Genomic DNA, 24598 nt, shown 5'->3' with positions numbered 1-24598 from the left:
TATCATATCTCTGTTGAAGCAAATTTACACAGGCCCAGGAGCCTGATATAGAAGTATTTACCTAGAAAATGCTTTTTCTTCATTTCCATACATTAGTAAAATCAGAATACATTTGAATTTACCAAGTAGGAACAAGAGTATTAAGTTTACTGTCCATGCATCAGGGCAATGTTAGCTCTTTTGTTTTCTATCATAATATAGACTCAAGTGACCTCAAACATCTTTACATCCCACAAGCACCATGCCTGTCCATTACACTGATGACATTACACTGACAGGACCTGGTAAACATATAACAAATAAGCCTATCTTGTTCCTGACTTTAATGAGAATGTAACCTGTGTTTCATTGTTTAATATAATGTTCACTGTTAGTTTCAAATACTTTTTATGACGTCTAAAAAGTTTTCTTCTATTCCTATTTTATTTGCAGTGGCAACTGAATTTTATCAAATGCTTTTCCAGCATCTTTGACATGGTCACATTTCTCTTTTGTATTGTCAGATTATACTTAACATTCAGTAGTGTGCTGACAATAAATTAGCAACCCACAGGGGAGCAAAGTGAGAGGAGGTTAGGAAGTAAAGGCCTTGATTTATAGCATTGGCAGATTTCCCTGACATAAATACTACTCCCATCATGCCTGGCCCCAGGGGTGGGAAGAGATGCTTACTTACAATTGGCTCTCACAGACCAGTGCAAGAGAACTACTGTGCTCCATTCCTGGGAAAACTTTCATCAGTCATAGTGTGTTAGTCATTTAAAACTTAGCTGGATCCAATTTGCCAACATTTTATTTATAATTTCTATATCTATATTCATGGATGAAATGGGTTTAACTTCTTCAGTAGCTCTACTTATCAGGTTTTGGCATGAGAGTTATATTAAACTTGAAAATAAAATGGGAAAGCTTCCATTTTTTCCATGAAACTATTGCTCTAGAATAGCTTATTTAATGTAGGAATCCAGTATTTAATGAGAGTAAATGAAAAAGCCATGTGAGCCATGTGCTTTATTTAGTGAGAGATACTAGGCTATATTTTCCAATCCTTATGTGATTATTGCTATTCTCATTTGTGTTGCCTTGAGTTAATGTCTGCAAATGTGCACATTAGAGTCATATATCCCTTCCTGTGCCATACATCTATATCTGTATACATACATAAGTCTTTTCTCCTTTTTTCCCCTCTGTAGCAAGAGTTGGCAAGTGTTTGTCTATTCTATTAATTTGTCAAAGAATCAGCTCAGTTTTAAACTCAAACCTGGTTTTGAAAGAGGTGTTTCTAGTTCATCAATCTCTGTTCAAAACTTTAAAAATTCTATTTTCCTTTCTTTTGGTTTATTTTGTTTGTTCTCTACAATCTGGAGGTGAATCCTTAGTTCACTTATTCTTCAATCTTTGTCCTTTAATGATAAGGATAAATTAGTTATAGTTATTAACTACTCTCATGAGGTTCATTCCTTGAACAGCCACTGAGCAACTACTATGTTCTGGGTTCTAATTCAGGGGTGGGCAAACTATAGCCCCAGAATTTGGCCCACAGCCTGCTTTTGTACGGACTGAGAGTTAAGAATAGTTTTTACACGTTTAAAGGATTGCAAAGACAAACATACAAAGAAACAAAGAAGACTGTGCAACAGAGATCATCTGCGGTCTGTAAAGACTAACACATTTCTATCTGGCCCTTGACAGAAAGAGTCTGTGGGCTGCTGGTCTCCTCTAACGGTGGTAGAGATGCCTACACGGTTAACATTAATCCTTGGCACCAGAATCCTCAGCACCTAGGAACCAGATCTTGCCTAATACACTAATTTCAGTCTCGATCACCTTCCTCCGGCGTAGCGGTTCTCAAACGTCTTTGTCTTTGTGCTATTCGCGTATAAAATATTCTTTCATAAGCAACACTTCTCCTTTTAGGAGTACCTCATAATGGGGAGAAGGGGAACCCCAACACCCTTTAAGGGTTCACTGCTTCGCTGCCACCATTTCCGACGGTTTACACTGTTTTAAATGTGGATCTGGAATTGTTTTCAAGTTAAAAAGCAAAGGAATCATGTCCTCTGAAAATATTTGCTTTTGGCATGCTATAAATCAGTGTTGACTTTTGATACTGATGTGGTACATTAGGAGGGAATTCTCAAAAATGCTGAAATCTGGCCCCGGCCCAGTTATCACTGCTCTTAAGTTGCTGAGGGAGATACATGAATGAGCCCACGGCAAATGGAAAATGAGGAGTTTCAGTGTTTCCTAGAATTATGCTCAGCTACCCAGTACCTGACTGTCTGGTTATCCTTCCCTTCACCTCCCTGATGCAAGGAGTTTGGACCAGAGGCCTAAGGGGGCTTCTCCTGAAGCCCAAATCCCAAACTGGTCACCAGTCATGCTCCGTAACTCCTAAACCTGACAATAAGCCAGCCGGCCAGGTCTGCAGCCCGGGTTAAGAGGAGCATACCAGGAAACAGCCAAAGAGCAAAGGACCATGAGCCCTTCAACCGCTTTTACAATAATTTGGGCTAGGCGTTCAGGGCTCCGTAGGACCCTTCCTGGCAGCCAAGTGAGAGTGAGAGAAAGAGGAATGACGGTGCTTCCCGTTACTTCCACACTGTTGAAATAGAAGTAGAAGCAGAAAAGAACACCCTACAAGTCCCACCCATTTTGAGGCACTCAACTCACAGTGACAACCCTCCACACCTCTCCCCCGCAAAAAGACGCATAACAAAAACACCTACTCCAAACTGTGTCCTTATATCTCAGCCCTGAAGATCAGTATTGTGTGCCACTTCGGCCCAAAGGATGCATTTCCCCAGGGTTGAAAGTCTGAGAAAGAGGCTATATTCCGAAGGGTTCTTGTTGTCACCATCAAAAGGATCAAAAAGACGCAATAAATAAGAAAACAGCTTAGTTGGGTTGCATGCTCCATTTGAGCCAGTAAGCCTTGGAAACTTAAGTGTTTTCAAATGGAACGCCATCCTGCTTTTGGGGAACACGGAGGCTGCCTTGCAGTCACATGATCGCACACCACCAAAGGGCCACGCACTCTGATTTCACCCACTTAACTAAAAGTTGCAGCAAAATCCCTATTACAGGCCAGGCGTGGTGGCTCATGCCTGTAATCCCAGCACTTTGGGACCCCGAGGAGGGTGGCTCATTTGAGGTCAGGAGTTGGAGACCAGCTTGGCCAACATGGTGAGACCCCGTCTCTATTAAAAATACAAAAATTAGCCTAGCATGGTGGTGCGCGCCTGTAATCCCAGGTACTCTGGAGGCCGAGGTAGGAGAATGGCTTGAACCCAGGAGGCGGAGGTTGCAGTGAGCCGAGATCACGCCACTGTGCTCCAGCCTGGGTGACAGAGTGAGACTCCATCTCGGGGATGGGGGGCGGGGGGAATCCCTATTACAAATAAAAGCTGTTGTGATCCACACTGCATATACCTCTGGGAAAAGAACCGGAACCGTGAATTCCAATGCAAATTGATGCATCGGCACCGGACCCACTGCATTGGACACGTTTGCATTGCAGTCACCCCAGTACGGAGCACATCACAGATGATCTCTGCAGGTTCGTTGCCCACATAGGAGGCAGGCATAGTGCAAATTTCAAAGGAACGAACACATCCTGGAGCCCAAAGAGCTATCTGGTTCTGCTTCTGGCCTCCTGACAAGTAGGGAAGAGAGTCACATTTTATAGACGAGGGACACCAAAACCACACATGAGGAGTGCAAGAGTAGCTTTATCATGGATTTAGGGCTGTGGTTACAAGGAAGCTGTAAGGAGTAAAATGACTCCCCTGCCACGAAGACGTACTGTGCGGACGAGTGGAAGGAGAAATGTGGCCATTACAAAGACACAGAAATACGTTCAGAAATGAGGGGCAGGATGAAATCATCTAGGGTAGGTATTTAGAGGGAGAGTGCCGTGCAAAATAAAATCCTCACTATGAAACAAAGGCGGAGGCAGGAGGCTGCGTTGGGTGGAAGAAGCAGAGGAAGGAGACGAAAGGGACTGTCATTTTCATGTCGTGGCTTTTTAGAAGACGGCGGTGTCCTCTACTCTGATTCTATCAAAGTGTGTTCTTGGGATGCAGGTAACGTTCAGCCAACGAAATAATTCCTATGGCGGCAACAGGAATAACAAAACGCAGAAGCGGGAACGATGTCTTTTTTATTCCTCCCCAGATGCAAACGTGGATGTGTGAGGTTTGGTAACAGGCAAAGTCATCTGGTTCACGTGACTGATGGGAATCCCCTGCGGTCTGGGCAAAAAGTCACTGGGTGAATGGGATGGATCAGACTCCCTGTCCTGAGGGGGAGACGGTTTCTTGCAGAACGAGGTGAAGGAGGTGGTTCTGCTCAGCAGTCAACAGTGGCCACATCTCCACCTGCAGCGACTTGATGGCTTCCGTGTCCTTTTCGTGGGCAGCCATGACCAAAGACTGGAGCAGCAGAAAGAGCTCCTCGGGAAGCTGGCCGCTGCTCTCCTGCCCGTGGCTGTCAAAAGCCTCCCAGGAGTACTTCTCCAGGGTCTGGGCGTGCTCCGGCAGCAGCTTGGCCGGCGGTGGTTGTAGGAGGAGCAGCAGCAGCACGCGGGACACCTCGCAGCGGACCAGCACGTCCGAGAAGGCGCCCAGGGCGGCGGGAGAGGGCGCCGCCGAGCCGGAGTTTGGAGGAAGCAGCGCGGCCGGTAGGGCGGGGGTCGCCCCGGGCCCGGGCCCGGGCTGGGGCCCCGGCGGCGGGGGCGGCGGCAGTGACTGCACCGGGTGGCTGCCGTGCTCCCGCGCCAGGCGCTGCATGCGCGTGAAGACCGCCAGGGCGCCGGTGTAGTCGCGCGCCAGCAGCTGGCAGGAGGCGGCCTCGCCCAGCGCCTGCAGCGCGGCCAGGGGCAGCTGGGGCAGCTGGAGCTGGGCGGCGCGCTGGAAGTGACCGGCGGCGGCGGCCGGCTGGCCCAGGTCGCGCAGGGCGGCGGCCAGCTCGAGGCAGAGGGCGGCGGCGGCGGCCGGCTGGCCCAGCTCGAGGTGCAGACGCACCGCGGCGCCCAGGGCGCTGGCGGCGGCCTGCAGCGGCTCCCCGTAGGCGGCGGGGCAGACCAGGCGCTGGCGCGCGTCGCGCTCCTGCCGCAGGAAGAGGCGGGCGGCCTCGGTGAGGGCCAGCGCCTCCCCGGGCCCGTGGAAGAGCGCCTGCTGGCAGCGCGCCACCGCCAGCTGGCACCAGGCCGCGTACGGCAGACACTCCTGGGCGCGCAGCTCCCGGCCCAGCTGTCCGAACTGCTCGCCGGCCTCCGCCACGTTCGGCTTCCGCAGGAACCGCTTCTTCAACTTGTTCGATACCAGCCGGTAGCGGGCCAGGAAGTCCCCGGCCTCGGGTCCCGAGCCGGCGCCGCCGCCCAGGCCGGCCGCCGCCGCCGCCATGCTCGCCGCCCCAGGCACTTCCGGACGCGCTGCCGCAGCTGGCGGACGGGCGGGACGGGGCGGGGCGAGGCGGGGCGACGTGCCCTGCGTCCCCCTTGGCGGGCTGCCGGCGTGCCGGCGCCCGCTCCCCAGCCCGAGCGTGCCCCTTGCCCTGGTGATGTGCAAAGAGCGGGATCGGAGGCGGGGCCTGGCCGGGCTGTGAGCGGCGCATGCAAATCCAGGGTCTCGGGGATGCGGAGCCAAGACCCTGGGAAGGTACGCGGGGCCTGGCCGGGCGCCAGCTGCTGCTAGCTCGGCTGCAATGCAGATGGTCTCGCTTGCTGAAGGCCTCCCACAGCCTCTCCATCTGAACATGACCCAAACTAAACTCGTGACCCTAATTCCGTGTCCGTGCATTTCTCGACTGTTTTCCCCCCACCGCTCACTCCTCCATCTTCCTGTCCAGGGCCCCTTGCCAAGCGCCGGGTCCACCTCTCCGTCCCCAGCCCGGTTGCCTTTAGGAGTCCATCCTGTCGCAACGCTGCAGTCATGGTCTTGAGGCCCACCCGCCCCAACGAACGCCATCATGCTGAGGACTTTCCCGGGCAGGCCCTGACTTGCTCAGAACCAGCGGGGGTGTCCCCTTCCCACCCAGGGCCAGTCCCCTGCACTGTCACCGGGAGGGACCGCTCCTCTGTGCCATCCCTGACTCCCACCCAACCCCAGACCCCCACCACCTCTCCATCCCTCCAGCTGTGGAGGTCTCACAACCCCCCACCCCACTCACCGCCCACGCCCCCAACACACCCCATGTCACCGCCCAGCCCCCCACCCCATGTCACCACCCACCCACCCCCACCCATCTCACCGCCCACGCCCCCCCCACCCCAAGGCAAAGTGACTGAAGCAGGCAGGTGGGTTCCTTTAAACATTTTATTGACAGAATTAATGAAGACCCAAGACTTTGGGGCCCGGGTGGTGGGGGTTGATTTAAGGCCGGGGGTTCGGGCCGGGGGATTTGAGGCCGGGGAGTTTGGGGCTGGGTGGGTGGACGAGTGGACCTGCCAGGTCCCAGGGGCCGGGCGTCAGAAGCTAGTCCCCGCCGGGGGCCACTTGAGAGATGGTGGTTGTGTCAAAAAGGGTGCTCAGCAGCCTGTTGTTGTGAACCGCCATGTCCAGCAGCAGTGGAGTGATGTTCCTCTCTCCGTTGTTCTGGGCCTCGTTGCCCGCCAGCTCCAGGACCTTGGCCGTCAGGTACTCGATAACCGCAGCGAGGTAGACCGGCGCCGTGGGACTCAGGCGCTGAGCGTAGTGGCCCTCCCGTAGACCGCGCTCCACCTGGCTCACCGAAAACGAAAGCTCCGCTCGGACGGTGCGAGAGCGGGTCCGCCCCCGGCCACCAGCCCTGGAGGACCGGCGATGGCTCCTCCTCTCCGACATGCTGGGCGTTGAGTGTGCTATCTCGGCTTGCCCTAGCTAGACAAGATGGCTCTCAAGATGACAGTTACCGCGTCCAGTACTGTGTATCCTAGCGACCAGGGCCCAGCCCCTCATTGGCTGGGGAGCCGAAACCAATGGGCACGCACGTCCGGTGAGGGGCACGCACGTCCGGTGAGGGGCACGCACGTCCGGTGAGGGGCACGCACGTCCGGTGAGGGGCACGCACGTCCGGTGAGGGGCACGCACGTCCGGTGAGGGGCACGCACGCGGTGAGGGGCACGCACGCGGTGACGGCCTCACAAGGGACACGTCCATCAGGTGACCTCAGCGCTTTCCCATTGGCCTCGAGGGAGCAGGCCTGGGCCTAGAAGTGACTGGAGGGCCATGGTGGGGGGAGGGGAATCCCGCTCGTGACCCTCTCTCTGCCAGTGGGGACTCTCCCTTTCTACTGGATGGGAACATTGTGGGAAAGACAGAGGGGTGGGCGAGGGGAGAGTGGGTACCACGCCTTCACAATGTTGCACATCCGTCACAACCACCTAGTTCCAAAACATTTTCAACACCCTCAAAAGAAACTGAAACCCCTGCACCTATAAGCAGTCACTTGCCACACGCCTCCTTCCACACCGCCACTACCAACCCCCACACCCCGCCACACACAGCCCTCTCCCCCCGCCCATACGCACGTTCCCGATAGTCCCTGGCAACCACTTGTCAATCTGCTTTCTGTCGGTAGAGGTTAGCCTGTTTTGGAGATTTCCTATAGATGGAATCGTACGACCAAATGTGAGGCCTTGTGTGTCTGGCTGCTTTCACTTAGCATAATGGTTTCATCAGGGTTCATCCATGTTATTCACTGCTAGAGTATGGAAATACCACTGATTGTTGCAGATTGATCTTGGGTACTGCAGCTTTGCTGAGCATACTCAGATAGGGTTGGCGTATTAGTCCGTTTCTACACTGCTATAAAGAACTGCCTGAGAATGAGTAATTCATAAAGAAAAGAGGTTGAATTGCCTCATGGTTCTGCAGGCTGTACAGGCTCTGCTTCTGGGCAGGCCTCAGGAAACGTGCAATCATGGCGGAAGGCGAAGGGGAAGCAAGCACCTTCTTCACATATTGGAGCAGGAGAAAGAGAGAGAGAACGTGCGCGAAGGGGGAAGGGCTGCACATTTTCAAACGATCAGATCTTGTGAGAACTCTATCACAAGAATGGCAAGGGGGAAGTCCGCCCCCGTGATTCTGTCACCTCCCACCAGGCCCCTCCTTCAACAGGTGGGGATTACAATTCGACATGAGATTTGGGTGGGGACGCAGAGCCAAACCATCTCGGGTTTTTCTTTTTTTTCCTTTTGATGGACTCTTTAGTGTCCTCTATATAAGAACATGCCATCTATGCACGTATGAATAGAAATGGTTTTACTTGTTCCTTTGCAATCTGGATGCCTTTTATTTCTTTTTCTCGACTAATTGCCCAGACTAGAACTTTGAGTACGATGTTGAATTAGAAGTGGCAAGAGAAGACATCCTTTTCTCATTCCTGATCTTAGGGGGAAGTCAACCAGTCTTTCACCATTAAGTATGATATTATCTCTGGGTTTTTCATGGATGCCCTCTACCAGGTTGAAGAAGTTTCTTTCTATTCCTGGTTTGTTGAATGTACTTTCATGAAAGGGTATTGCGTTTTGTCAGATGATCCTTTTTGTACATGATTAAGATGACCATGAGTCTCCCCCGCCCCCGCGCCCCCCGCCGCTCCACCATGCATTCTGTTAATACGGTGTATTATATAAGTTGATTTTCACATGTTGAACCAACCATTAATATGGTGTATTATATAAACCGATTTTCACATGTTGAACCAACCTTACATTTGTGGGATAAATCCTGTTTGGTCATAGTGTATAAAGAGTGGTCGATAAACATTTCGTTGAAAGAATAGGAGTGGATCTGGCAAGCTTCTTGGAGGACAGTGCGTGTGTTAAAGAATCTGTAGCATGATGAGAAGCCAAGGCACTGGTGGGAGGAGGGGAGTTGCAACCAATTCATTAAGGCTGGAGAGTAGGATGCCAGTGGAGTAGTAGTGGTTGATGTGGCTGGGAAAGAGGTAGGCAGGAGCCAAGACATGGAGGCTCTATTATACCATGCTCAGGGTTTAGAATACCCTGTAGGCTACACTGAACCCACTGTGGTCTTTCAGCTTGGGAGTGACATGGTCTGATTTGCCTCTAGAAGGATCACTCTGGAAGCTGCATGGAGAATTGAACAGAGAGGATTGTGTGTGGAGAATAGAACAGAGAGGACTGAGATTGGAATTAGAAAGCTGCTGTATTATACCAGTCAAGAAATGACAGATATCTCAACTAAGACAATGGCATTGGTAGATAAGATTAGGGGACAGAGTCCATGCAAAGTTTAGGTAGTAAAATGGCACACAGTAGGCACTCACTACATATTACTCATACTGGCGAACCTAGCTGGAGACATGATAATTCATTGTCTCATTCTTCAAAAAATATTGAAGGGTAGCGCCAGGCATACTGTGTTAAGCATTGAGACAACACCAATGAGAAATACTCTGTTGTTTAAATAGGCCAGATTTTGTTTATCTACTCATCAGTTGATGAACAGTTCATTAAGTGATTTCCATGGCAGAGGAGGTAAATGTTGCCCTCTATCTTCTTAGATTCTCCAGCTAGGACTTAAATAAGACAGATTAACAAAAGAAAAGCATACAAAATTTTTTTACATGTACATGGGAGCCCTCGTAAGAAATACGAAGACTCAAATGAGCAATTACAGCTGAATACTTACATACTAGGGTGGAAAAAGTGTGTTAAATTGTGAAAACATAACAAGACAATGGGGTTTGGGCTAGGAGAGTTAATTGTGGAAAAGTCACTAAGAAGGTAAGAGTTGTTTAACAAGGTTTTTTTGGAGCAGCTTTCCCTCAAACCTGGACTCCCCATCTGGGGCAATAAGAATGTGTTTCTTCTTCCTGGTATACAGATAATACCTTTCACATCAGAGTTTCATCTCTTCCTTTCATGAAAAAAAAAGGAAGGTCAGCATGCTCTTCTTGCATCTGCTATTTTCAAGTGCCTTTAAACTCAAAATAATCAATATGCCAAAGTGGCATATTTTGAGGTGGCATTTGATCCCCTACATTACTGATTGGATAGTGTGAATAGTGTTGCCATGAACGCTCCTGTACAAGTGTTTGAACAGCTGTTTTAAATTACAGATGCTCCTCAACTTGGAATGGTATTACATCCTGATAAACCCATTGTTAGTTAAAACCATTATTAGTGTAAATTCATTTAATACAGCTATATTAGTCCATTCTTATCCCGGCCCGCGGGATAGTCAGAGCAGGCCCTGGAGGAGGGGGTGGGAATTTGGGGAACAAGAGACATGAGAAATGGAGACAAGACAGTGCTCTGATCAAGTCTGGTTTAATGGCGGTAATGCACTGCCTTATATACACTTGGAAGGGAAGGGGTTGGGCTAAGGCGGAAATGATCTCATTGCCGAGGGCGTGGCCAGGTTAGTTTCGGTTTCTCCGGTCGGACGTCATGTTGCGCTTGCGCTTGCGCTATTAAGTAACAATTTTCCCGGGCGCGGGAAAAGTGAGTGAAGAAGAAGCAGGAAGAGCGCCATCTTTAATGAGGTATTAGTACAGGGGAAAAAAGGCAAAGATAGGGAGAAGGTGTGGGGTGGAAATGAATATAGCTCAGGCGTTTTAATCCTTAATTATTATTCACTATGGCCGGGGCGTGCAGCTCCGGACAGGTCCCCCTTTTTATATTTTTATGACAAGAAAACCCCTCGGGAACTGCGCCTGTCTTAGGTTGGGTCAACTCACCCCCACCTTCTAGGCCCGTCATGGGATAAGGCAGCAGCAAGGGCGGCCCTCCTGTCTTAGGCTCCGATGGAGATAGTGTCCTCTTACCCGTGATTGACTGTCCAGTTCAGCACACAGGGGAGGTGGTCTTATTAAGGTAAATAAGACTCACCATTTTCAGTCATCTCAAGGCGATGATAATGGACCTGTATAGGTTTGGCCTGGAAGGCCTCAATTTGTTGTCTGACAAATGCCATAAGCTTATTAAGGATTATAGGCCCAAGAGTGAGGAAAAGTAGAAGGGTGAGTAAAGGACCAAGAAATGGCAGGAGATAGGGGAGAAGTCCATCGAGTCCAGTCCATAGTGGATTGGCGGCCAAGCCTTTTCTGCGCTTTTCTAGTTCTTCTTGCAAAGTTTTTATCTTATCTCTGATGATTCCGGATTTGTTGGCGTAAAAACAGCACTTTTCCTGTAAAGCCAAACATATCCCTCCATTTCCATAACTGGTTTGGCATTAGGTAAGCTGTCTTGCCCGTGCAGGTCACCTGGGTGATTCTATCTGACGGAGGTTCAGATATTTGTCCCCCTCTGCAGTCACAAGGCTGGCCGTATTGTTTTCGTAATAATTCTCTTGCCTTACGAGGGTCACCAAAACCTGCATAGACTGTCACTATGTTATATAGAGCGATTATTCTCCAAAGGAATTTCATGTTAGGCTTCATTTTCTGAAAAACAAGAAGGAAAGAACTTCTCAGGGAGATTTATCTTCCCTGGACTGACAATGGTTATGATTTATTTGTCTTACCAATCTTTCAGGCAGCCATCTGGCTGCATCATTTTTTTGTGAGAAGATGCATACTGAGCCTCTTCCCCAAATTAAAACTGGATCGGGGCCATGCCATGAACTATCGAGTGGATCTTTCCATTTTACCATTGCAAACTGTTTTTGAGATTCAGGATGCCAGAAACGGTCGGCAGCCGATTTTCCATGACTGTCCAAATCTAAAAAATTAAGGATAAACAGGGCATGATTGAGTATGTTTCTGGGGGTACCCTTCACGGGGTACCAGCTCCCCCCTTTTAATTTTGTGATAATAGTTTTTAATGACAGATGAGCTCTTTCTACTATACCTTGTCCTTGGGGATTATAGGGAATGCCTGTGGTATGTTTAACTTGTAGGGTATTACAAAATTGTAAGAAGGTTTTGGCTATATAACCGGGTCCATTATCTGTTTTGATTTGTTTGGGTATTCCTAAAATAGAAAAGCAGTGTAATAAATGAGCTATGACATGTTTGGTGGCCTCTCCTGTTTGGAGAGTTGCACTGATGAATCCACTATAGGTGTCTATGCATACATGGATATATTTTACTTGACCGAATTCTAAGTGGTGAGTAACGTCCATTTGCCAAATTTCGTTGGGGATGAGTCCTCGGGGGTTAACTCCTAGATGGGGAACAGGTAAATATGTTATGCAGTTGGCGCATTGTTTAACTATTTGTCAAGCTTGTTCTCTGGTAAGTTTAAACATAAGTCTTAAGGTTTGGGCGTTTAAATGATGTAAGGCATGTGCTTTTTGCGCTTGTTGCAAATTGTCTGTAGTGACTGTGGCTATGGTTTTTGTTGCCGTGTCAGCTGTTGCGTTACCTTGTGTTAGAGGTCCCGGTAATCCTGAATGTGCTCTAATATGCCCAAGAAAAAAGGGAGTAGTCCTTTTTCGGATAAGTTGTTGACATTGTAAAAATAGGTTAGCTGTGTCTGAAATATGTTTAATTTGAGACACGGTCTCTAAGAGGGGTATTGAATGAGCCAGGTAGGCGCTGTCTGTATAAATGTTAAGTGGCTGACAAGGAAAAGCTGATAGTGCTGCAATTATAGCTTGCAATTCGACCAGCTGAGCTGATGTATAAGTGGTCTGGAATTTAACGACTACATTATTGTAAGTGTAAGCGGCAAGTCCTGTGGAAGATCCATCAGTGAAAATTAGTAATGCGTCATTGAGAGGTTCTTTACTGGTAATATGGGGAAATACAAACGCATGAAGTTTACAAAATTGAATAAGTTTGTTAGGTGGGTAATGGTTGTCAATCGCGCCAGTATAAGAAGCGCAAGCAATTGGCCAGGCTTCCGTATTTTGTAACAGCCAATGGATGCGTGATTGAGTGTAGGGCTGTATAATGGTGGAGGGTTCTATTCCAAAGTATTTTCTACTGTTTTCTCTTCCCAAGATAATTAGATCAGCTATGGCATCATAATAAGGCAACAAAACCTTTTTAGGGGAGGAGGGCAGGTGTACCCACATAATGGGATTGTTCTGCCAAAATAGGCCAGTAGGGGTTATTGTTGTGTTAAAAATAAGGAATATTAATGGCTGAGAATAATCAATACCGGTAACAAATTGTGTTGCAATGGCATGTTCTACCTGTTGGAGTGTTATTAATGCTTCTTTAGTAATGGACCTGGGGGATTTTGGATTAGAGTCTCCTTTTAATATATCGAAAAGAGGTTTTAACTCTCCTGTGGTGAGCTTTAAGTACGGTCGAAGCCAATTTATGTCTCCCAGTAATTTTTGGAAATCATTTAAAGTTTTTAAATGATCACGACGTATAACGGCCTTTTGATTAATGATTTTGGGTTCATTAATCTGGAAACCAAGATAAGTGTATGGATCTTGTAATTGTACCTTGTCTGGGGCTATCTGTAGTCCGGCTGCTGTTAACTCTTGTTTGAGTTGGGCGAAGCACTGTAAGACTTGTTCGCCAATTTCTCCTGCTATTAAAATATCATCCATATAATGTATAATATACATTTGTGCCCATGTTTTTCTGACTGGCTCTATAGCGGCAGCTACATATTTTTGACACAAGGTAGGACTATTGGCCATACCCTGAGGTAAGACTTTCCATTGATAGCGCTTCATTGGTTGTTTAAAATTTGTAGATGGAAGACTAAAGGCAAATCTTTTCTGGTCAGCAGGGTGAAGGGGAATTGTAAAAAAGCAATCTTTAAGGTCAATAACGATTTTAAAATATTTTTGAGGAATCGCAACCGGTGAAGGCAATCCTGGTTGTAAGGCACCCATAAGGATCATAGTGATATTTACTGCCCTTAAATCTTGTAAGAGTCTCCATTTACCAGACTTCTTTTTAATAACAAAAATAGGTGTATTCCAAGGGGAATTACTTTCCTCAATATGTCCTGCTGATAGTTGTTCCTGCACTAACTGTTGGGCAGCACTTAGTTTATCATTGAGTAAAGGCCACTGATCAACCCAAACGGGCTCATCTGACTTCCAGGTAATGGGGTCAGCGCACCTTTGGGGTGCAGGTATGTCAGTGGCCTGAGCTAAAAATTTCCAAACCCTTTTTTATCAAGTTGTCCTGAAACCAGTATAGGCTGTGGGATACCGTTCTCTCCTTTTCCAAGACCTTTACCAGGGGTGTATCCTTGAGTTAACATTTGTGCAGTAACTATATCATTTGGACTACACATTATAATTTTCATTTGAGAGAGTAGATCTCGCCCCCAAAGGTTAACAGGTAGGTAAGGGATGACAAATGGCTTAATGAGGCCTGAATTGTTTTCTTTATCTGTCCATGTTAGGTATTTAGAACTTTGTTTAGGATTACTGCTTTGTCCAATTCCTCTCAAGTGAGTTAAAGTTTCTGTGGTAGACCAATGAGAGGGCCAATCTTCCTGTTTAATGATAGTTACATCAGCCCCTGTGTCTATTAGTCCAGTGAATGCCTTCCTGTCTAACCATAAGGTTAGAGAGGGTTTTTGATTTGTAATTGGTTGCACCCAATATATATCCGATGATCCGAAACCTTTTATATTTCTATTAGAGTATTGGATATTATTATCTGTTTTAACCAAAGGTAGCAGGAGTAACTGAGCTATTCTAACTCCTTGAGGGACAGTAATAATACTATCAATAGCTCTGGCCATAATTTTAATTTCTCCTTCATAATCATTATCGATAACTCCAGGGAGGACTTGTAAGCCTCTCATGGTGACACTACTTCTTCCTAAAAGTAGCCCAAAAGTGTTAGGTGGTAAGGGTCCATATATTCCGGTATTTAAGGTTTGCGGTCCTATTTCAGGTGTTAGTATTGTGTGGGAGGTGGAACTGAGGTCCAATCCTGCACTTCCTGGGGTTGCTCTACTAAGTTTTGAAATGGATTGCTGTTGCTGGCTGGAACAAAGCTGACTGCCCCATATGCTTGTTTCGGGGCCTGAGGCTGGCCCCTCATCCCGTTTCCCTGCCTGGGGGGTAAAGGATTTCCTTGACTGTCAGTTTTAGATTTACATTCGTTTGCCCAGTGCCTTCCTCTTTTACACCTTGGGCAAAGGCCTGGGATTTTTGCTTCTGGACTCCTATTTTGGTTTTCACAGCAATCTTTTGCAAAGTGTCCCCTTTTACCGCATCTAAAACATCCCCCTTTATCTTTACCTTTGTTAATGAGGAAATCTCTTACTGTTTGGCCACTAAAAGCGGCGGCCATTGCTAGGCCTTGTTGATATGAGGGCCCAATATCTGAACAAAGGCGAATGTATCCTGTTAAATCTGTTTTCTTTCGATAAGGTCTGATTGCCGCTTGGCAGGCGGGGTTAGCATTTTCATAAGCTAACTGTTTAACATAATCTACACCCGTTTCTGCATTTCCAAAGATTCTACCTGCCGTGGTCATAAGTCTATGCACAAAGTCTGAAAATGGCTCATCGGGTCCTTGTTTAACCGCTGTGAGCGAGGCCCCTGGATCTCCTTTAACGGGAAGTTTTCTCCAGGCCTTTGTAGCAGCAGCCTGGATTTGTGAGAACAGTCCAGGGTCATATTGCATTTGGGCCTGAGTGTCTGCATAATTACCTGAACCTGTTAACATATCAAAATCCCAACCGTTTCCTGCCTGTTGATTTCTTTTAGCTGTATCTCTACAATTTTCAAAGAACTCTGACTTCCAAATTAAGTGGTCTCCCCCAGAAAGAACTGCCCTGACTAAGGTATTCCAGTCTGTAGGAGTGAGCCAATTCTCAGCTACAGATTCCACTATAGCAAGAGTATATGGAGCAGTAGCCCCATACTGAGAGGCAGCAGTCTTTAACTCTTTTATAATAGTAAAATCAAATCCAGTATGATGCCTCCAAGCCTGTCCCTGTTCATCTATGGTTTCCGTGACCGGAAAAACGTCTTTGGGGGAGGAGTCTTCTCTATGTCAGCTAGCAACTAACCCCCCTCTTGGAACATGTTGTCCAGGCCGCTGAAGTGGGCACAAGGAACCCTCCATAGCGTCTGAGTTAGGTATTTTTTCATTTCCTGTTTTTAGCTTTTGGAGCCTAATTATCAATGATTGATGTAACTCTTCAAGTTTAATCTGTTCTTCTAGTTGAGCAATTTTTTGCTTTAATTCTTCTTTGGGATCTATTGCTGCCATAACAATGGGCGCAGAAGCCTCATTATGTGTCTTATTATATGGGGGTGGGTATGAAGTAAAGGGAGGCAAATCAGGGTTGTGATATTTAGCCGCCTCTTCCTCTAAATCATCCCCATTTATATCCAATTGATTAGGCTTATTAATTTCCTCCTCCTTTTGAAGCATCTGTAAAATTGGGTATTTTTTTGGTTTGTTTTCGTGTGGTATTTCTTTATCTATTACAGAAGGAGACTTAATTTCCTCATGATCACTTTCGAGGGAAATGAGATCTTCCTCCGTATCTTGTGGAGGCTTTGTGAGGTTAGAGCGGGAGCTAACCTTTAAAATATGCTCTGTCTGAGCGACCGCAGCCATGACTTGCGGATTGGCCTCCTTCTTATCTATTAAATCTTTAATGAGGTTCCAATAAGAGAAGGCGGTTACAGGAATTTTTTCTGTCCCAAAAGTATTATAATAGTCCTGCAAACAATCCCCTACTCTACGCCATCTTTTAATATCAATAGTTCCTTCCTGTGGGAACCAAGGGCAAGTGTCTTTTACAAAATCAAAAAATTTAAACAAATCATTACCTTTAACCTTTACTCCTCGTATCTTTAAAGCCTCTTTTAATTGTCCTACATATATTTGATGTTGGCTTAATTCTTGTCCCATTTCGGACGCGTCACTTACCTTCGATCCTGACGCGGCAGGTTCCCGTGGTGATCGGAAGAGTTTGACTCCTTTTGTCTTCGTTAGCCGTCGACCGTCCTTTGGCGTCCTCTTCCTCACGGAGTCCCTCGTTTCCAGGTCCCTGTTCGGGCGCCACGTATCCCGGCCCATGGGATAGTCAGAGCAGGCCCTGGAGGAGGGGGTGGGAATTTGGGGAACAAGAGACACGAGAAATGGAGACAAGACAGTGCTCTGATCAAGTCTCGTTTAATGGCGGTAATGCACTGCCTTATATACACTTGGAAGGGAAGGGGTTGGGCTAAGGCGGAAATGATCTCATTGCCGAGGGCGTGGCCAGGTTAGTTTCGGTTTCTCCGGTCGGACGTCATGTTGCGCTTGCGCTATTAAGTAACAATTTTCCTGGGCACGGGAAAAGTGAGTGAAGAAGAAGCAGGAAGAGCACCATCTTTAATGAGGTATTAGTACAGGGGAAAAAAGGCAAAGATAGGGAGAAGGTGTGGGGTGGAAATGAATATAGCTCAGGCGTTTTAATCCTTAATTATTATTCGCTATGGCCGGGGCGTGCAGCTCCGGACACATTCTCACACTGCTATAAATAACTACCTGAGACTTGGTAATTTATGAAGCATTTATTAATGGACTCACAGTTCTGCAGGCTTAACAGGAAGCATAACTGCAAGGCGTCAGGAAACTTACAGTCACAGCAGCAGGTGAAGGGGAAGCAAGCACGCCTTACTATGGTGGAGCAGAAGAGAGAGTGAGTGAAGTGGGGAAATGTCATACACTTTTAAACCATCAGATCTCATGAGAACTCACTCACTGTCTCAAGAACAGCAAGGGGAAATCCACCCCCATGATCCAATGACATCCCACCAGGCCTCTCCTCTGACACATGGGGATTACAATTTGACATGAGATTTGGGTGGGGATACAGAGTCAAACCATATCAACAGCTAACCTACCAATCATCATAGTTTAGCCCAGCCTACCTTAAACATGCTCAGAACACTTACAATTAGGCTACAGTTGGGCAAAATCATATAACACAAAGTCAAATTTATAATGAAGTATTGACTATCTCATGTAATTTATTAAACATTGCACTGAAAGTGAAATACAGAATGGTTGTATGTGGTTGTATGTGTATTTTAAGTACTTTTATGTGTACACATTCTACTGAATGCATGTTGCTTTCATACCATCATAAAGTCAAAACATTGTAAGTCCAACCATTATAAGCTGGAAACCATTCATATTTGAGGTACATACCCATGAATACATTTACGGGTTTATTTCTTGCTTCCTAATTCTATTCCATTTATATATATATATGTCTGTCCTTACACCTGTACCACAAAGTGTTGATAACTGTAGCCTTATAAGAAGTTTTGAATTTGGGAAATGTGAGTTCTCCAGCTTTGTTATTTTCCAAGATTATTTTGGCTATTTGAGGCCCCACACAATCACACATGAATTTTAAGACTGGCTTTTCCATTTCTGCCAAAAAAAAAAAAAGGTCACTGGGATTTTGATGCAGATTGTATTAAATCTGTAGATCACTTTGGGTAGTACCATCATCATAATAATATTGTCTTCTAATTCATGAACACAGGATATATTTCCACTTCTTTATGCTGTCTCTAATATCTTTCAGCAATGTTTTGTAGTTTTCAATGTACAAGTCTTGTACCTCCTTGGCCGAATTTATTCCTAAGTATTTTCTTCTTTTTGATGCTATTTTAAATAGAATTATTTTTTATTTTGTTAATTTCATCACAGATTGTTCATTGCTAGTGTGTAGAAATACAACTGATTTTTGCGTGTTGATCTTATATCCTGCAACTTTGCTGAATTCATTTATTAGCTCTATAGTGTTTTGTGGATTCTTTGGGGTTTTCCATATATAAGCTCATGTTCATCTGAGAATAAGATAGCTTTACTTATTCCTTTTCAATTTGGAAGGCTTTTATTTCTTTTTTTCCTAATTGCTCTGGCTAAGACTTCCAATACAATTTTGAATAGAAGTCATAACAGCAGGCATTCTTGTCTCATTTCTGATGTTAGGGAAATATCTTTCAGTCTTCTACCATTGAGTGTGATGTTAGTTTTGGGTATTTTATGAATGCTCTTTATCATGTTGTGGATTTTCTCTTCTATTTCTAGTTTGCTTACTGGTTTTATTTTTTTTTCTTGTCATGAAAAAGTGTTCAGCTTTATCAAGTGATTTTTCTGCATCAACCAGAATAAACTTGCAGGATTTTTTTCCCCTATATTTTATTAATGTGGAGTTGACTGGTGGATTGATTGTCTTATGCTGAACCACTCTTGCATTATTGGGATAATTTCCACTTGAGCATGGGATATAACCTTTATAACATGCTGCTGGATTTGGTTTGCTAATATTTTGTTGAAGATTTTTGCATCTATATGCCTAAGGGAATATTATATTCACATATTCAATTGCATGCAATTTGTAATTTTCTTTTCTTGTGATATATTTGTCTGGCTTTGATGTCAAGATAATGGTGGCCTCATAGTATGAGTTGTAAAGTTTACTCTCCTTTTCTATCTCTTGGAAGAGTTTAAGAAGGATTAATGTTAATCCTTCCTCATACATTTAGTAGAATTTACCAGTGAGGCCTTCTAGCACAATGCCTGGTACATAATATATGGAATCTAGGATTTATGTAGTCAGTCATTAACTATTTGTTGAATTAATAAATTGTCTCCCCAAGCAGGTTTCTAATCAAGGCACAAAGATTGAGTAATGAATGAAAGCAAAGTCAATGTATGTAGGGTATTAGTTTTCTAATACTGGGGTGGCAAATTACCACAAACTTACTATGGCTTAAAACAACACAAGTTTATTATCTTACAGTTCTATAGGGCAGAAGACTGACCCAAGTCTCAGTGGGCTAAAATCAAGGTGTCATCAGGGCTGCATTTCTTTCTGGAAGCTCTAGGAAAGGATCCTTTTTCGGGAGCCTGTAGTCCCAGCTACTTGGGAGGCTAAGTCAGGAGAATGGTGTGAACCTGGGAGGCAGAGCTTGCAGTGAGCCGAGATCGCACCACTGCACTCCAGCCTGGACGACAGAGTGAGACTCTGTCTCAAAAAAGAAAGAATCCTTTTTCCTTTCTTTTCCAGCTTCTAGAGGCCACACACATTCATTAACTCATGGTCTCCTTCCTCCATCTTCGAAGCCAGTAACATTGCACCTTTCTGACTATTCTTAAGTAGTCACATCTCCCTTCGACTCTCCTCTTCTACCTCTCTCTTTCACTTTCAAGGCCTCTTGTGATTACATTGGGCAGACCTGGATAATCCAGGATATTCTCCCTATTTTGACATCAGCTAATTGGCAAACTTAATTCCATCTGCAACCTTAAGTCCCTCTTGCCATGCAACATAACATAGTCAAATGTTCTGGGGATTAAAATGTGGACATCACTGGGAGATCATATTCTTCCTAGCACATACAGTTTAGTCACAAGTTAATGATCAACATTTATTAGCTATATAATACTCTTAAGTTCAACATAAACTTTTCAGATGCTGATAAAACGGAATGGCATTTTACATTGATATATACTTCATTTCAAAACTTTTTCTACTTCTCAATGATTATTCTGTAGCAACAAATTTCTTTTAAATCAGAAATTTGGAAACACAATGAGACCTATCTCAAATCAAAGATGACTATCCCCTTTTGGAGTCAGACTACACATTCATTATTTTAGTCAAAATGAGACATAAAATTCAGGCCCCCAAGAGCTGCCAGTACCCACTTATGCAGGAGGTAGCTAGACGAAACAGGTGGCTTTCTACAAATAATTTTGCACCATCCCACCCCAGAGAGGTGGGTTGGAGTGTTTACTTATTACCTGGGATTTAATTATACTAGCTCTTGCAAGAGCCAAGTCTTGCAAGCTCTTGCAAGGCCATAAAATAGAAGGTCAAATCTTCTCCTATATAGAGAGGAGAGCAGCAGAGAAAACAAAATCCTTGGTAAATCTTTAAATAAAGTTCTATGATTTGAATATTTTATTCATTCTATTTTAACCCCCCAATACAGACATATTTATAAAAAAGAATGTTGTGATTTCTGGTGTAACTTGTTTAGGAACAAAGCCACAAATTTATTAATATTTTCTATTCCATGGGAAGAAAAAATGCTACATGGCAGAATAATTTTTAAAAATTTCCCATGATACTAAACTCTGATGTGTGATCATATAATAGACTTACATTGATTCCTATTTTAGTGTATTCAAGCAGATAAAAAAATCCCAAGTGTTCTGCGAGTTATATCATTTTCAGTATTTCTTATGCTGTATGCCATGGTTTAAATCTAGGCCTTTCAAATTGGCATTACTACCATATTTCTCAAACTGTATTCCCTTTCCCTTGAATATGTTATATAATTTTGTCCAGAACCCAGACATGTCAAGGTACGAAATCCCATGTTTTGGATACTAATATGTGTCTCATTAATTCATACAGTGGGATCATTCATTAATGCCCACATTGTAGACTCTCTGTCTCTCTACACACACACACACGTACACACTACATTCTTAGAAGATCATTCTGAGACCAGTGTGGAGGATAGGCTGTGCATTCCCAGTACTCTTTCACAGCTGTCTCTGTCCTCTGCCAGTGTTTTTCAAACTTTAGTGTGCTTATGAAACACCTAAGGATCTTATTAAAATTTAGATTCTGATTCAGTAGACCTGACTTGGTGCCCAAGAAACTGCATCTCTTTTTAAAAATCTTTACTTAGATATAATTGACAAATAAAAGTTGCATATATTTAAGAGGTACATATATTTAAGATGTTTCGATTTATGTTGTTTTTGATATATGATGTTTGATACATTGTGAAATGGTCACCACAAGCAAGCTAATTAAGATATATCTATCTCTTTGCCTAGCTACCTTTTTTGTGGTGAGAACATTTATGACTTTGTTTTAGCAAATTTCAAGTATACAATACAGTATTGTTTACTATAGTTACTATATCGTACATTAGATCTCCAGAACTAATTTATCTTGCATAAGTGAAATTTTGTACCCTTTGATCAACATCTTCCTGTTTCCCCCACACCACGGTCCCTAGCACCTAACATTCTACTGTCTGCTTTTAGGAGTTTGACCATCTTAGATTCCACATATGAGGTCATGAAGTATTTTTCTTTCTGTGTCTGGCTTATTACACTTAGCATAATATTTTCCAGCTTCATCCATGTTATCACAAGTGGCAGGATTTTCTTCTATTTTAAGTCTGAATAATATTTTATAATTGTGGGCATATTCCATCAGACATATATGTGTGTGTGTATATATATATATATATGATATATGATATATGATATATATTAGATTTTCTTTATCCCTCTATCCATCAATGAACACACTTAGGTTGTTTGCATATCTTGGCTATTGTGAATACTGTTACAGTGAACATGGGAGTGCAGATATTCAACATACTGATTTTATATCCTTTGGATATATACCAGAAGTGAGATTGCCAGATCATATGGTATTCTAGTTTTAGTTTTTTGAGGAAACTCTATGATGTTTTTCATAATGGCTGTACCAATTTATTTTTGCAGCAACAGCATACAAGGGTTTCCTTTTCTTCACATTACCACCATTTGTCATCTTTTTATCATTTTGATAATAGCTATTTGCTCTGGTTTGAGTGTTTTCCCCAAAAAAACATGTGTTGGAAACTTAATTCCCAATGCAACAGTGTTGGGAGGTAGGGCCGAATGGGAGGTGTTTAGGTTATGAGGACTCCACCCTCATGAATGGATTAATGCCAGTTACAAAAGCACCTAAGGCTGTGAATTTGAACTCTTGCTGTCTCTTGCCCTCTTTTTGCCCTTCTGCCATGTTATGATACAGAAAGAAAGCCTCTGCCAGATGTTGGCCTCTTGATCTTGGACTGCCCAGCCTCCAGAACTGTGAGCCAAATACATTTCTGTTCACTACAAATTACTCAGTCTGTGGTATTCTGTCATATCAGCATAATAAATTATAGTCTATAATAAGTTATAGTCCATAATAACAGACTAAGACACTATTCTAATAGATGTGAGGGAATATCTCATTGTGTTTTGATTTGCATTTCCCTGTGGGTTAGTGATGCTGAGCATCATTTATCTGTTGGCCTTTTATATTTCTTCTTTTGAAAAATTCTATTTGGGTCCTTTGCCCATTTTTAATTGGGTTGTTTGTTTCTTTTTTTTTTTTATTATTATACTTTAAGTTCTAGGGTACATGTGCACAACATGCAGGTTTGTTACATATGTATACATGTGCCATGTTGGTGTGCTGTACCCATTACCTCATCATTTACATTAGGTATATCTCCTAATGCTATCCCTCCTCCCTCCCCCCTCCCCACAATAGGACCCGGTGTGTGATGCTCCCTTTCCTGTGTCCAGGTGATCTCATTGTTCAATTCCCACCTATAAATGAGAACACGAGGTATTTGGTTTTCTGTTCTTGCAATAGTTTGCTGAGAATGATGGTTTCCAGCTGCATCCATGTCCCTACAAAGGACACGAACTCATCCTTTTTATGGCTGCATAGTATTCCATGGTGTATATGTGCCACATTTTCTTAATCCAGTCTGTCACTGATGGACATTTGGGTTGATTCCAAGTCTTTGCTATTGTGAATAGTGCCGCAGTAAACATACGTGTGCATGTGTCTTTATAGCAGCATGACTTATAATCCTTTGGGTATATCCCCAGTAATGGGATGGCTGGGTCAAATGGTATTTCTAGTTCTAGATCCTTGAGGAATCGCCACACTGTTTTCCACAATGGTTGAACTAGTTTACAGTCCCACCAACAGTGTAAAACTGTTCCTATTTCTCCACATCCTCTCCAGCACCTGTTGTTTCCTGATTTTTTAATGATTGCCATTCTAACTGGTGTGAGATGGTATCTCATTGTGGTTTTGATTTGCATTTCTCTGATGGCGAGTGATGATGAGCATTTTTTCATGTGTCTGTTGGCTGTATGAATGTCTTCTTTTGAGAAGTGTCTGTAGTTTGTTTCTTACTAATGTGTTGTTTGAGTTTCTTACCCATTATCAGATATACAGTTTGCAAATATTTTCATCCATTCCATAGGTTGCCTTTTCACTCTGTTGATTATTTCTTTTGCTGTGTAGAAAGTTTTTAGTTTGATGCAATCCCAGTTGTCTGTTTTTGTTTTTGTTGCCTGTGATTTTGGTGTCATATGAAAAAAGTATTGCCCAAATCAATATCAGGAAGTTTTTTTCCTGTTTTCTTCTAGGAGTTTTATAGTTTCAGGTCTTATATACAAGTGTTTAATCAATTTTGAGTTGAATTTTATGTATAGTTTGAGAAAAGGGCCCAATTTCTTTCTTCTGCATGTGGAAATTCAGTTTTCCCAATATCATTTATTGAAGAGACTCTCTTTTTCCTGTTGTGTGTTCTTGGCACCCTTGTCAAAAATCTGTTGACAGTAAATGTGTGAATTTATTTCTGGGCTTTTCTATTCTGTTCCCTTGGTTGATGTGTCTATTTTTATGCCAGCACCATACTATTTTGATTACTGGAGACTTGTAGTATATTTTGAAATCAGGAAGTATGATTCCTCTAGCTTTGTTCTTCTTAAGATTGCTTTGCCTGGCTGCATGTGGTGGCTCACACCTGTAATCCCAGCACTTTGGGAGGCTGAGATGGGTTGATCACTTGAGGTCAGGAGTTTAAGAGCAGCCTCACTAACATGGTAAAACCCCGTCTCTACTGAAAAAATACAAAAATTAGCCAGGTGTGGTAGCTGAGGC

At 44.2% G+C, this 24598-nt stretch overlaps 4 protein-coding genes across 15 annotated transcripts in view; 1 reads left to right on the top strand and 3 right to left on the bottom strand.

Annotated features, from left to right (window-relative positions):
- F8 (coagulation factor VIII) overlaps positions 1-24598 on the top strand; it is a 198570-nt gene that overhangs the window by 150721 nt on the left and 23251 nt on the right. The window contains exon 1 of one of the 11 annotated variants that reach the window (XM_077989010.1): positions 6618-6995. The exons of the other annotated variants lie outside the window; for them this stretch is intronic. Coding sequence (XP_077845136.1) covers positions 6870-6995 — 126 coding nt within the window. The 5' untranslated portion in view covers positions 6618-6869. Of the gene's footprint in view, positions 1-6617; positions 6996-24598 lie in introns of those variants that run through there. 11 annotated transcript variants of the gene reach the window in all.
- Positions 3712-5444, bottom strand: F8A1 (coagulation factor VIII associated 1). Its single transcript, XM_077989011.1, has one exon. The coding sequence runs from the start codon at positions 5403-5405 to the stop codon at positions 4287-4289; it is 1119 nt and encodes a 372-aa protein (XP_077845137.1). The 5' UTR covers positions 5406-5444; the 3' UTR covers positions 3712-4286.
- On the bottom strand, positions 6477-6824 carry H2AB1 (H2A.B variant histone 1). Its single transcript, NM_001193914.1, has one exon. The coding sequence runs from the start codon at positions 6822-6824 to the stop codon at positions 6477-6479; it is 348 nt and encodes a 115-aa protein (NP_001180843.1).
- LOC144338645 (uncharacterized) lies at positions 10957-17053 on the bottom strand. Of its 2 annotated transcripts, none has more exons than XM_077989013.1 (2): positions 16771-17053; positions 10957-11394 (listed from the first exon to the last, which is right to left on the bottom strand). In XM_077989013.1, the coding sequence occupies exons 1-2, from the start codon at positions 16918-16920 to the stop codon at positions 11092-11094; spliced, it is 453 nt and encodes a 150-aa protein (XP_077845139.1). In that variant the 5' UTR covers positions 16921-17053; the 3' UTR covers positions 10957-11091. The 2 variants fall into 2 exon arrangements, with proteins under 2 accessions (XP_077845139.1, XP_077845140.1); XM_077989014.1 differs by lacking the exon at positions 10957-11394 and adding an exon at positions 11446-11671.

The sequence above is a fragment of the Macaca mulatta genome, chromosome X (assembly GCF_049350105.2).
Source record: "Macaca mulatta isolate MMU2019108-1 chromosome X, T2T-MMU8v2.0, whole genome shotgun sequence".
In the NCBI taxonomy this organism is placed as follows: domain Eukaryota; kingdom Metazoa; phylum Chordata; class Mammalia; order Primates; family Cercopithecidae; genus Macaca; species Macaca mulatta.
This window is presented reverse-complemented; position numbering and strand designations above follow the sequence as displayed.

Excerpts from the sequence above, each read along its gene's own strand:
- F8A1 (XM_077989011.1), bottom strand. The coding sequence starts at position 5,405 with ATGGCGGCGGCGGCGGCCGGCCTGGGCGGCGGCGCCGGCTCGGGACCC.
- H2AB1 (NM_001193914.1), bottom strand. The coding sequence starts at position 6,824 with ATGTCGGAGAGGAGGAGCCATCGCCGGTCCTCCAGGGCTGGTGGCCGG.
- LOC144338645 (XM_077989013.1), bottom strand. The coding sequence starts at position 16,920 with ATGGGCCGGGATACGTGGCGCCCGAACAGGGACCTGGAAACGAGGGAC. Across the intron at positions 11,395-16,770 it reads CTGCCGCGTCAGGATCGAAG|AAAATGAAGCCTAACATGAA; the intron begins GTAAGTGACGCG and ends CTTGTTTTTCAG.